The sequence below is a fragment of the Poeciliopsis prolifica genome, unplaced genomic scaffold, assembly GCF_027474105.1.
Source record: "Poeciliopsis prolifica strain line A6 unplaced genomic scaffold, Auburn_PproV2 SCAFFOLD033, whole genome shotgun sequence".
Classification (NCBI taxonomy): Eukaryota; Metazoa; Chordata; class Actinopteri; order Cyprinodontiformes; family Poeciliidae; genus Poeciliopsis; species Poeciliopsis prolifica.
This window is the reverse complement of record NW_026562408.1, coordinates 3,281,552-3,295,785: the sequence shown is the minus strand read 5'-3', so window position 1 is coordinate 3,295,785 and position 14,234 is coordinate 3,281,552. Positions and strand designations below refer to the sequence as shown.

Genomic DNA, 14,234 nt, shown 5'->3' with positions numbered 1-14,234 from the left:
GAGACGTCCTCAACCTGCAAGCAACCATGGTGATGATGATACTTCTGCTGGTGTTTGCTGTGGCTCAGCTGGTCATCCCTGCTCCTACTTCACCTGATCCCACACACCTCAACCTCAACCACATTATTGCGGAGGCTCACAATTTAAAAAAGAATTTCACCAAAGTGAGTTTTCTCTTTTTAGTTTTCCTTTTTCCAACAGTTTACGACTAAATTAAAAGTTGGCAGCATGTTTGACTAAACTTATTTTCTCTTTGTGTTAGGAGTTGTTTGTGGAGGACGTGGAGGATTTGGTTGATGCCGGCTGTAATGTAAGAAGAGTGCTTCATCACCTGAACCATACTTAAATTTTCTTCCAAGAATGTTGAAAATGTACTTACATACTTTTCAATTACTTCCCATGTAGAGTGACTTCTTTTGCAAAGTGCACATGATTCTGTCTAAGCATGAGAAGTCTGAAGAGCAATCACTTGTGCGCTACCTGGGCACATACATCAAAAATACACATGTAAGTTTCTTTATTTGTTTTGGAGTTTTGGATTTTCATATAACAACAGATTGTGTGTTTTAGCCTTGTCAATAGAGTGGAGTAACTTACAAAAACAAAAATGACTGATGCAGCTGCAGAAATTAGGGTGAGCAACATTTTTGTGCAGCTTGAATGAACTGGATTTCTTGTTATTCAGATCGACTGTGCAGAGGTGCTGAAGACGGTGAAAAACTCGACTGTAACGAAGCCAATCACTGTTCTGCTGGAGAACATCAGCAAATGTAGCAAGAACAAAAACTTTAGGGGACAGTAACTTCAGCACATGGAACCTTTTCGGCATTTGTTTATCTGCATCTACAAATCCATTGTAATTGTGTCTTATAAGGTTTATTTGCATTTTTAAATTTTCTAAAATGAGCAGCATGATATGAGAAAAATAAGTTTAATGCTGTTTAACTTTTGTGTAGAATTTTAGTTGAAAAGTTGTTTTTATTTTAAGATATTCCATCTTATTTATTTTTTATTTATCATAAGACAATTTATTTATTGTAATTTTATTTCAGAGGATTAAAATCAGCATTAGAGAACATTAACTTATTTCTCATGACTTTCTCAGGCTTCTCGGGCAAAAATGCTTTGTTCTGTACAATTTGTCAGTTTTGTTATAGATCTTAAAAAGAGTTTTGGAGAAAATGTTTTACAAATTGGCATTTACATTCTGCAGATACTGACTGTACTTTCAGATGATCAGATGGAATTGTACTATATATTCTATTTTAATTTGATTGTTGGATTTATCTGTATTGGAATAAACTGAATTAAACAAATTTGCAATGAATTGGATTTGTTTGCTTTGTAAAGTGCTTTTTGATTTGAGTGAAATAAACTTAATTGTGCTATATATCTTGCATTTTGTCCTGTCCTTGTGACTTAGGAACAACTGCTAGGCATGAAACAGGAATGCAAAGTAGGGAAATTATTACATTGCTGGAGGGATTCCCTTCTTCCTTGACTTATAGCACATCATATGTAACATGTTCAGCCATAAGCTCTGGGAATCACTTTGTTGGTGATAAAACTATGCATGGTGTTTTAAAATTGGCCAAGGACATTGACTTGTATGGGCAAGTTTCTATAGGTCAAAAAGCATTAAGGTAACTTAATTGAGGGAGGGAGAACTCACAAAATAATATTTTGTATACAAAAAGTTAATCTTAATCAGAATTGTATGTACAAGAATGATGGTATAGTTGCATCTCTTTTACTTAATTGGTATGCTGACCTATAGCTTTTTTTTGAAAACTAGTCGCTTGTCCTTTGCCATGCTTTTTCCAGAGAGTCTGGGCTCTTGGCTGTTGAGAAATGATTGCCTCCTAGACATATGGCCTCTTGAGGTTTTAAATTTTACCCAATTGCTAATGTTTGCCTTTGTATTTTGCCAATTTGACGCTTTGAAGCTTAGCAGAAATGTAACGTGTTTTAAAAACCATCTTCCACCGCAAAAATAAAGTGCAGGTGTTACATTTCTGGTGGGTCAGAAGTGACCCATCATTTTCTGACTGCAGGGAACGATGGCACAATTATTCTGGCCAGAATAATTTGTGACTAGTATAGCTATTTGAGGGTTAAATATGATTATAAATACACCCAAATTGTTGCGATTAAGTGGTAAACCTCTGAAAAACTTGTTTTAAACTCTGACATTATTTACAGGCCTGTACAGTAAAGTCACAGATTATTTTGGCCAGAATAATCTGACCAGTGTGATCCATTTGATGTGATGGTCATTGTTCAGCCTCAAACACAAAGTATTGTATTTTCTCTGTCAATGCAATGGTAATATATATATATATATATATATATATATATATATATATATATATATATATATATATATATATATATATATATATATATATATATATATATATATATATATATATATATATATTTCAGAGATCTGGATGACAAGTAGTTACTTCTGCATTGTACATCACTCATTCCCTTTGACAGAGAAAAAGAAGAAGTATGTTCTGACTCAGCTCTATCCGTAGCAAAAAAAAAAGGTTCCTTTTTCACCATTATCGCACTTTCATTTTCAAACCACATGACATATTTTTATTCTGTGAGCAAGATCATAGACAAAGGTTCTTAGTATTCAGGAAAGCACCATAGAGCTCCTCTGATTTATATCTGTACAAATGTCTCTTGCAGCAGTGCAAGATTGATGCCCTATTAAAAATATTAAGACAAATAAGAACCTGCTGTAGCTTTGGAACAGTTCGCTGAGTTTACATCCCCTCATTAGTTTCTAATGAGGGTTTTGGCTTCAGAATGAATTTGCTCCATATTAGCCACTCTTATTTATTTATTCTCTTTTTTTCTAAACTAGTTATATTTAACACTTTGAAATGTAGTGGCTAAATGTAGAACAGTGTTTACAAAAATATTATCTAGAGATTTGGATGTGGCCTTTAGAAAAAGTGGGCATTAAGATAAAATTCATGTAAGAAGAAAATAAGTTTTGGCAGCCACCTAGTGGTCGATCTGGCACGTGTCAACTGTAATGTAATATAAGTTATTAAATTTATTAGCTAAAATATTTCCCTGCCCCTTTCTGAACAACCACATCTCTGGTATGATATTCAGTTTTATTATTAAGGGCTTCATTTGAGAAAGAAAACTTAAATTTAATTCTGGATTTAACCAGGAGCAAATGAATGTTTACAAACAAGATATTTTAGAAAATGTTATATATTTTGTATTTGTTTTGTGTGGACAATAATTTTTTGAGTATTTATTAATTATCTTATTTATGACTTTAACTCTGAGTGAAACAACTGTCCGTATTATATACAGGTCTTAAAATAAAAGTCATATTATTTATGTCTAATGGAGAGAATATGTCAAATAAGTTGTCAAATTACAAAAAGTTAAATGTTACTAGACTATTTGCTATATTACTGTTGGAGGATGGAATTAAAATTAAACTGAGTTAAGATTTGTGTTATTTTCTGATATGTAACTAATCAATTTATTTATAACAAGACTATAAGGATAAAAAATAATTAAAAACTCCAAATAGCACTATTGATACAACATTGTTTTTAATTGGTTTATTGTAGACTGTCTTTAACCCAGACAGGAACAAAAATACATGATCCTTATAGACAACCTATAATCAACCTATAATCTAAGCATTATGGATTGTCTTAACTTAATGCAATTAACATGGTCATAATAACTTATTGCACCTGGTAGTTTCTTTTGGCCACCACAAAAAGGATTTGTTTGATAGTACTCACAGATTGGTCAAAACTCAAGGGAATAAAAACGATGCAGGAACCTCCAGAAGTAGAAGTCTTCTTAAATAATTTTGTGTAAAATTGTGTAAATATGTTAATGTTTTGTCATTCCTTTCTTTAAAGAGGCGAGTTAAAAACTCATCAAACCCTAAAATAATTATACTAATGCCCTCTTTAAGCTCTCGTCAAACCCATACAAATGGGTTGTAAAAAGATAGATTTTCTGTTTGTCAAAATATTTAAAAGAAAAATGGTGAAAAGTTGACTTTGATTTGCCTGTACTGGACTAAATCAAGACAATCTTTTTTTTGTTATGACCAGAGGGAACAATTACATGTTATTTGTCCTCAGAGGCTGTTACGTGTCTTGAAATAGCAATGCAGGAACGTTTAGAAGTTCAAATGATAACTCAAATATTGATGATTGTGTAAATCATTCAGCCCACAACGAACTTGGGAGGAACCCTCTTCTCTTGTAGTGCACTCAGCTAATCGCAGCACTCCAGAAATGCATTTGTGTAAATGCTCTTCTTTGGCTGTGGGGAGCCGGTTCCGTCTCTGAGAGGAACATGTTTCACCACTCTTTTCCCTCCTGCCTGAGACAATGTACCTGTCACTCTGTGACTTGATGCAATGTGAGAGCTACGGAGGAGGCTTGTTCATGGTGGGACTCTGTGTGCCATTCAGCTATGTGTATCTGTGCTACTGAACCGTGGCTTCCTCATTACTTAATAAAGAGAATCACTCTCCTTTTCAGCATTGCTTTTTATAGAACTGTTGAGGGAAAAAAATCCTCTTTGTGAATGCTTTTTTACAATAAACAGGAGATTTTGCAAAAATTTCAAAGAACACGTAAGTTCTCAGATCAGCTGAAAGTAAAATAAAGAAAAGTTAAAAGTTCTGCACATGCTTTAGATCCCTGACATGTTTGTAAAAAATGGCTGATTGCTGCAGAATCCCTTCTAGTGAGAAATGCTGTGATTCAAAGGAGTTATTATATTAAACCAGCCTTGGATGAGCTTAACATCCTATTTATTCCTCAATTAACCACACAATAGGCAAACTTTACTTATCTGTTTTCCTGGAGGCAACAAACATGTAACATTGTCCTAAATTGAATGATTGAATTCTTTTCTCTTTAAACTGATACGTTGACATTACAAAGCACTATAAGCCGGACAGTTGAGACTCATTAAATCATATAGTTTGTTCTTCTTCAGACTATAAAAAAACTCTAAAAAGTAGCAACCATTTAAGTTTGTCACATTTTGTTACATCAACATACTTTTTGACATATTTTGTTGGGTTTTACAATTGTATAATCTTTTGTGCCTAACTGTACAGGCGAAATGACCCATGATTTTAAATGTAATGTTCCAGAAATTGTTTTTTTTTAATATTCATAATTAGAACTCATCACTAGTGATATATTTTATTATTGACTCCTATTCTTGAATTTGGATGATGTGCTTCATTTGAATCTATTGAGACATCTTGAATGTGATTTAAATATTTTAAAATTTTTTATGTGTAATTATGGTAACTCTAACGTGTTTTACTACTTATTGCCATTAAATGCTTGTTTTTACCTGGCTTTTTAAGCCATAAAAAACCCTCTAAGTTTTTTTTTCTTTTGCTTGTCATGCTCACATTAATGCACCTTTTATACTATGGTCCATCACATCCTTTATTCCAGGAAACTATGAGTAGCTTTTGTTTTTTAGCTGCTCTGATGTGATGCACAATTTTTAATGAAAAACATATTTTCTGCAGCTCACAGTCTTGAAGAAGCATGTAAATCTTTAAAGTGTGAAGGAGCCCGTTGTGGATCACTGTTTGTATTTAGGGTGGCTTGATAAATTCATCGTTTTGTTAAGCTCTTCTTGATCTGGACACATGCAGAGGAATATGTGCTCGAGCTTTCAACCTCTGCTGCTTTCTTTATTGTGTTCCTGGTCGATTAGCCTCGGGGCTGTCTTCGGGGCCTGGGGCCTGTGGGAGCAAATGGGGGAAGGGCGGGTGGCTGCATCTGCTAGGGGACCTTCTTCAGGGGGTCCCACTGTGGCCTGGCTCAGTTTTCATGTCTATCTTCAAAGGCACAACCCGGTGCAGAGAGAGAGAAGAGAGAATGGTGAAGAGACGACGACGCTGCTGCTGTTATTTTCCCACGTGCCTTTAGCAAGCACTACTGGTGTAACAGCATTTTGACACCAGCCCGCTCTAAAGATACCCAAAGTAAACTGAAATATCATTTTATATGTTTGTCAAAATTATTTTAAAATTAAAGTTTAACCAAAGTAATTCACAAAATAACTGTATCCTTTGCCCACACATGCGGTGACCCCATGGATCAGAGATATGCAACAGGAAGGGAGTAATTAACAGTAAAACATTGGGAACATGAATAAAACATGTAGAGAAAAGGTCTAATGAATAGGCCTTGAAAATCTAAACAGGCAGGACTTTGAATGGGATAATGTCCTTTTTGCAGCTTCCTCGTGTCTCCGGATCCTCTCTGTAGCCGATCCTCGGGCACGGCTGCTGTCACAGGGGTTTAACTTCACATTTTTCAAACCAGCAGGGAAGCACTCACCTTGACGAGACCAACTTAGAAAAGAAAAACTAAATCCAGAACATAAATTTAACAGAAATGTCAACATTTGACGTTTGTGTGTTTTCTCTACATTTTTGTTTTTATATAACTCATTCTCTTTCACAAAAATAAGTAATTTACTTCTCTTTGGGTGGCATTTCTTTTACTTTTTATATGTATTTTCATCCTTCATCTATTTTATCCACTACTTTTTTGCTGCATTCTCAATATTCGGTGGCTTAGAAATGTACATGGAGTCCAGTTGAGCCACAAACTTCAGTAATTCACACAAAGGGGTTCATGGTAGCGAAACGGAAGGTTACATGGTTTTCAAAATTGGAAGTTTGCCATTCATCTCTATGTTTTTCCTTTATTCTAATTCTATATGAAATGCAGATTAATCAGCTGCTTTCAGGGGACATTCAGTTGTGCAAGTGTGTATCTTAATTTCACTTTAGGTAAAGTTTCTCTGTGAATTAAACATGCAAAGCCAAAAACTTACACTGCACATCATTCTGAACACAGTGAAATGGTTTGAAGCTTGTGGTTGTATCATGAACTAATATGAAAACATTCAGGGTGTAACAATATGTGTGCAACACACTAAGTGATTACCACCCATCTTAGTTTAAGGAAGACTTGTTCCGTTAGAGTTTTTTTTCTTAATTTTCTTCTTTCTGCTTTATATCCACATGTCTGAGATGGTTTTGTCCATCTACTCTCATCTGAGTTTGTGCTTAGGAATTGCACCTGACCAAGTGTGTTATAGGGAGAAATCACGCCACACTGAGTTATTTCTGGCTGGGTTAGTCGTATTTCTCTGGGCACTTTGATAATGGAGAACATTTGAATAATGAATAGAGTGTATAATACTGTTCTTCAAACTCGCTGAACGAATTAGGCAAGTGCACATAAGAGACGTTTCTGAATGTATGTTGTAGGGAATGAAACACAAATTTCCTTTTTAGCACAACTTAATAAGCAAAGGAGTGGCCAAAACTATGAATATATATTGACATAGACAATTATCTCTTTTTAGCTTCTGCAATTCTTAATAGTGCTTAATGTGCTGCGATACTAAACTGACTCCTTGCTGGAACAAACACCTAATCTGAGAGGCAGTTTAGTCTCTCTAAAGAGAAGACACAATGACGAATGAATCACTATGAGACGACTAGTTCTTGATAAAGGTTTAAATAACATGACTATTGTACACATCACCTAAAAATGATTTAAACCACTATTCACTTCCTTATACTTTGATTCCAGTAAGCTATACTTCTTCAGGTGTCTGAGATTTCTTATGATCAAGGGGTATTTTCTTGAAAGTGATCAGATTTTTCACTTATATTTTGCCCAAAATTTTCTCAAAAATAAGGAAAATGAAAGAGTACACTGTCAATTCTAAAAAAACAAACAAAGAAAAAACAACTCACAGGTAATTAATATTATTCATTTAAGAGGTGCAGCTGTGTGATAGCACACAATATTTGCACCTATGAATATTTAACATGCACACTACTGTTAAGAGTAAGTGATTGAATAAATAATACAACTCTATTTTTTCTTGTGAAACCTATTTAGAAATTTGATTTCTGGTGGGGAAGAAATTCATGGCTGAAACCACAGAGTAAGACTGAAAGTTAGTTGGACCCTTCAGAATGAAGACTATAGGAACTTGTGAGTCTAGTGACGGGTTTAAAGGGATCTCAAAAGAATTTGTAATTATTCATGCCACTGCTTGGAAAACAGTTTACAAGTGGAGGAGATCCAAACAACTGCCTATACATAGAGATATATCTGTCCTGTCTTCAGGAAACCTAAAATACCATGAATGGACAATTCAATCCAGTCATGGTTGAATTGTCCAGTTTTATCCAGTCAATAAAATTAGATCAGGAATCAATATGTGAATATTTCTTAATAAATAGCTGAATGTTTAGTAGGTTCTCCTATTTTTTTCATAACTTATCGATCCTATATTTCCATGTTTGCCAACTTTTCACCTTTTATCAGTGAATAATGGTGAATAGAAAATTGTGTAAAAGACAAATGATAAATTAGACATGAGGATGTCAATTTGAATTCATAACCTGGAGCAATTCACTTCATGGTTAGACCCAATGTGAAGGGAGAATGTTAATTCCAGTGATTAGAGACGGTATAAAATGACTTGTCCTATTCTTCTTGATTGAAACTATACATTGATTAATATTCAGATGTTTTTTGTTGTTGGTTTTTTTTTCAAATTATTTGTTTGTTTGTTTTTTTCAATTGTTCAATTATTAATAACTCCAAAATCATAAAAAAAGGTACTTTCAGTCTGTTTTCAAAAGTGAATCCTGCTGAGTGTGGAGGAGGAAACTTCCATTAAGACATCTATTAACTTAGTTTTAATTTCTACAGCGTAACTCCATCTTACTTTGTTTATTTTAGTGTGTGCGTGTGTGCGTGCGTGTGCGCGTGTGTGCGTGTGTGTGTGTGTGTGTGGTTGTGTGTGTGTGTGGTTGTGTGGGTGAGCCTCACATATCATCCTGCAGGATGACTCGGTCCCGTGCTGGTTTGGCTTCTGACGATAACTGAAGGTGACTAAAAGGAAGGTAGCTGTCTTCTTTCGCTGTGGTCACATTCTCATTTGTTGCTTCTGGCATCCTATGAATTATTGAGTCTGGGGTGTCGTGGCTCCCACCTCTCTTCTCACATTCCCTCAGTCTACTTGACAGCCTGTGTGTGTGTGTGTGTGTGTGTGTGTGTGTGGGGGGGCGTGTGTGTGTGTGCGCGCTGAGCGTAAAGTGCATGCATTCTTCAGCAATTAGACGGAGCCTCCATCCTCATTCTGTCAAAAATGTTCTCTGCTGCATGAAAAAATCCAAAGTAAACACAATTTCTCTTCCGCGCTGTCTTTCCTCCAATCCACATTTTAATGTTTCACTCTGAATCTGCACCTTGTATTAATTTTCTTCAATTGCAAACTATTTCATTTCATTTACAAAGCATCAAAGTTTCACGCAAAAATAAAGCAGAAATTGGCCTCTCGGTGCACCTCGATTATTGCATGAGAAACAGCAATATACCTTTCAGGTTCTGCTGAATAATTGAAGTGCCCTCAGTCGCCACATGCCGCTGACGCTCATAGGCCTTCAGCTCAACTTACCACGTTATGATATCAATGCTGATAATATGAGGATCAATTATTCACAAGACCAAACCTCACTTTCAGGCCAGAAAACTCTCTCAAATTCAACTTTTTAATGTCTTAGTTTGCATTTTTATTTCTGACTAAACTTAAAAACGCGCATTGAAACGGTCTAGCTCATCAAAGGGGGGAGGATCCATTACAACAATTCAATTAGGATTCGTCTCTCCCTTTAGAAAAAAATCCATTAAACACCATAAATTAGACAGAATTAAATCGACTCACCATCAAAGAGAATATTCATGCGGGCCACAAACGTTCGCGTAAAGCTGCAAAGTATCGATCCCATCCAACAACCGGCGCACGGTCTCTCAGGGAAAAATCACACAGCCGCAAGCCATGACCACTGCGGGAGGATCCCGGCAGAAGCGTCTCAATTTAGCCTCTAATGCATTTATTTATTCATTTCGTTTCTGGAAACATCTGATGGATGTTTGGTGACCGACTCCACTGGCGGAAATGATTATTTAAAGATATTTTTATTGTGGCATTTATACGCATCTTAATTTTGCTGAGTAGAAACATCTGTGGAAATGAACTTCAAGCTTACGATGCACCCAGAACATGCATAATAATAATAATAATAATAATAATAATAATAATAATAATAATAATAATAATAATAATAATAATAATAATAATAATAATAATAATAATAATAATAATGCATAGAGCTAAAAAGTGAATTAAAAGTAGGCTTGTCGGTCACATGCGCCCATAATTTTAATTTATTAAACATAAGGAAATACAACAATAAAGTTTAAAAATACTTACATAACAAAAGCCTATTATTAATGAAGTAAAAGAGAGCGCGACAGAGACAACTCTCCCTGTTTCCTGGTCCAACCTGTGGTGCGTCTCATGAGTCGCTCTGGAGTTCCCATTCTGCTGCCTGTTCGTCCACACTACTTGCTTTTATACACATATATAATTAATATTGCATTGTCATTACTTAATAATTTCAGTCCCAATGCATGAGACAACCCGGTAACACGAGGGCATTCATAATTGAAGGTGCGCTAATTAGAGAGGAAGGGGCCAGGACGCGCACTTGTCGCTCCACGGTGTGAGAATCACTGTGAAAATCAAGGGCCCTCCCTGTGTTTATTTCTTCTGCTTGTATCATATACAAAAAATTCATATTTAATGCCAGCAGAGTTCTAGGGTCTATAAATAATACAGCTCCTAAAAACAACCCTCATTTTTTTTCTTACACTGTAAACATTTTTGTTAGTGACTGAAAAAGAGGAGTATTCACCAAAGTTCATTTCTCTTGAAGTAATGCCCAGTACCTACGTCACTGTAGGATGAAAATACTCCCAGTTTTTACACCTTGCTGTATTTATGCCACACTCACGGTGATGGTATTTAAAGAACAGTTCAGTGGGATGAGCAGCAGGAACTGCATGTAAAATTAAAAAGGCTACTGATCTTAGCTGAGAGGGAACATTTTTGATTGATTTTAAGTTTTTTATTAATTTTTTTTACGTAAGCACTAGTTAAACTTCGACACGGATTACAAAAATCACTTACAGCAGCGTGTATTCTATTTAATCTGTAAATTATAGATTTTTACAGGAAAACATGACAACACTGATGACTAAAATACTAAGTTAGCATACCTAATACAAATGATAAATACTTCAATATTTTTTGGATCTAGATAATCACAATACATTATATATAATCCATAGAAATCTGTTCCTCTTCTTTTTAGTGGCTATTTTGGTGAGTTTACATATTCAGACGAAAAAAATACGGTTTTGCATCTTTTTTAAGTTGTATTTTTGTTTCAGCTGCTCTTTGCTAAAATGTCCTTTCACAGGAAAAGCCACTGAGGTTTGCTGTTATTCTAACAATAAACAATTTGCAGTGTATGATCTGCGGCTGATCTAATGCGCCTTGCTGGAGGCCTCGGGCCTGAGGATCAAAACAATCCATTCATTCAAGAAAACAATGATAATAATAATAGTGAGAATTTTAGAAAATAACCAATAATTTATTCAGTTTAAATTTCACACTTTTTTTTTATTCCAAGTGAAATCAAGAGTGAGGAAAATAAATACTTAACAGGTGATAAAAGCCATATAATAAACATCTATACAGCTCACCTGTGATTCTGGAAAACATGTTCACATCAAAATACTAAAATATAGCAGCAGCCACGTTGGTTGTGCTCCCTGTAATGACGGTGCCATTTCCATTTCTTAATCATTCAAGACGAACAGAGTGTGATAGCTTGTGATGAAGACTCACTTTTGTGCGTAAATCACGATCACTCACAGATCACAAAGAGAGCTGCTTCATTCAAAGAGTTCAGTGGTTAAAATGTGAAACCCGGGAACATTTATATCGGAAAGGCTCCATAGGGGAAGACATGATTGTGTGGGTATTTATGGATATATGAAGTGGAGATCATAGAGTCTGTTTTGTTATTTGTTGTAAGGGGAAAACGTCCAGTTGGGCTCCAATGACAAGAAATGTGATAGTTCAAAATAAAAGTCCCTTCTCAGCGTGCGCAGACTACAATATCAATAACATCAAAAATCCCTTTAAAAGAAACAAATATGCCATCTCAACAGCAGAATCCGGAAAAGTGCAACAATGCAAAGTGAGTGACACAAAAATGGGTAAAGTCATTTTTGGAAACGATCCCAGAGATGCTGATAAATCCGTGTTTGTTGGGCTGCTCGGGTTATTATTAATCACTCAATCAAAAATGCAGTAGGCTATTTTATTCATGATGTTGGTGGGAAGAACTCAGTGCACCGCCGAGTACTTCATTCGCTTCTGTTTCTGCCGCTGATTGCAGAACCACACTCGAACCACGTTCTTTTTAAGGTCCAATTTCTCGGCGATGGCCGCGATTTTCTCCGACGAGGGCCGAGGCTGGATGGCGAAGTACGCCTCCAACGAGCGCTTCTCCGGCGCGGCGATGGACGTGCGCTTCCTTTTCCTCTCGCTGCCGTTGAAAAGGTCCGGCTTGCTGCTCTTCTCCCGGTGCGCAGCCTCGGCTTCTTCCAGCCAGGCCTGCAGGACCGGCTTGAGGGCGATCATGTTGTTGTGGGACAGGGTGAGGGACTCGAACCTGCAGATAGTACTCTGGCTCAGCGACCCCACGCCTGGGATCTTGAGGTTGGCCAATGCTGCGCCGACGTCCGCCTGGGTCACTCCGAGCTTAATCCTGCGCTGCTTGAAGCGCTCCGCGAACGCTTCCAACTCCCGTGGATCGGACTCCACGTCGCTGACGCAGGCCATGCCTCCGTGCACCGACAGGGAGTGAGGATGGGCCATGGTGGCCATCGCCTGATGCAGCTGTCCCATGGTCTGCAGGTGGTGGTGCGGGTGCTGGTGGTGGTGCGAGGTCGCAGTCATCCCTGGGGGCTCTGGAGCACCCATCCCGGTCACGGCCAGGCTGGTGGAAAGGTGATCCAGGAGGTCCCCAGCCTCCAGAGTCTGTCCCAGGTGGTGGTGGTGGTGGTGATGGGAGATGGGCACGGTGGTGGAGGAGGAAGAGGAGGCTGAAGTGCAGGGGACACTGCTCATGGTATGGTAAGTCACGTCTGGTTTGAACGGGTGGCTCTTGCCTTGAGAGACAATGCTGTCAGCAGCCGCCAGAGCTTCAGCCCGTGCCAGCAGGCTCTCATCAAAGCCTCCGAATATATTGCCCTGCAGCTGCAAGCAAGAGTGCGCATACTGGAGTCAGTGGGGAATTCTGTCAGGCAGCTCTCAGGATCTAAAAAACATTTTCCAAAGGCAAGCAGCGCCGAGGAGAGGAGAGAACCCCTCCTCAAAGCGCAGGTCATAAAAATTAATATGAAAGCAAGAGCATTGCTTGAATAGACATGTGGATGAAAGGGGGGAAAGGGGGAAGAGAAGAGAGGGGGCGCAGAGGAAAGAAAAAGAGAGAGAGTCAGAGAGAGAGAAGAGGAGAGAGAGAGAGAGAGAGAGAGAGAGAGAGAGAGAGAGAGAGAGAGAGAGAGAGAGAGAGAGAGAGAGAGAACAAAGTCCTGTCAAATCAACTTTACAGACATTTCCAGTGTGATATTTTCCCCTCTCCTCTCACCCAGCAGCGCTGGCCCTTCTCTCCCACCCTGACCCGAACGTACCTGCGGGGCCGGCAGACAGACTCTGCGCATGCCCTCCGAGCCTGAGTGCAGGCCGGGATATTTGGGCTCGTGCAGGGCCGGGTGCATGGAGAAGTGTTGCTTGCCGTTCATGGTCATCATCGTCATCCTCCCAGCAGGCCCCTCGCAAGCAGTGTGGCCCCGGACATGAAACGAGCCGGGAGGAGCGGGCAGCCACGGGAGCCTCCTGTGCTCTCCGTCACCAGACTGAGGCTGTTCACAGCCAGGGCGCCTCCCGGCATCCTCCTCCTCTTCCTCCTCCTCCTCCTTATAGACTCCCTCCTCCTCCCTCCCACCTGCTCTTTTGCTCAACTTACAGGTTGCAACCGTGTGGCCTGTGGACTCAAACATACTGCTGGTCAAAACACTAACATATTTTACTTCAAAAACTGTTTATAGATGAGAATATGAATATTTTGGTGACATTTTTTTTCTGTTAATATACTGAACATCTGTCAGGATCCGTCAGAAGAGGACGATGGAAAATTTGGCGAATCTAATTCAGTCTAGTCATTTCAGCACCAT

General features: G+C 38.0%; 1 protein-coding gene across 1 annotated transcript; it reads right to left on the bottom strand.

Moving 5' to 3' along the window:
• Positions 1-11,237: 11,237 nt before the first annotated feature.
• Positions 11,238-13,904, bottom strand: pou4f3 (POU class 4 homeobox 3). The gene is made up of 2 exons (XM_055051532.1): positions 13,692-13,904; positions 11,238-13,257 (listed from the first exon to the last, which is right to left on the bottom strand). The coding sequence occupies exons 1-2, from the start codon at positions 13,815-13,817 to the stop codon at positions 12,343-12,345; spliced, it is 1,041 nt and encodes a 346-aa protein (XP_054907507.1). The 5' UTR covers positions 13,818-13,904; the 3' UTR covers positions 11,238-12,342.
• Between the last annotated feature and the right edge of the window lie 330 nt (positions 13,905-14,234).

Bases quoted from the DNA above. Each gene is read 5' to 3' on its own strand.
- pou4f3 (XM_055051532.1), bottom strand. From the start codon at position 13,817: ATGACGATGATGACCATGAACGGCAAGCAACACTTCTCCATGCACCCG. The intron at 13,258-13,691 runs GTACGTTCGGGT...TCTTGCTTGCAG, and splicing joins TCTGTCTGCCGGCCCCGCAG to CTGCAGGGCAATATATTCGG.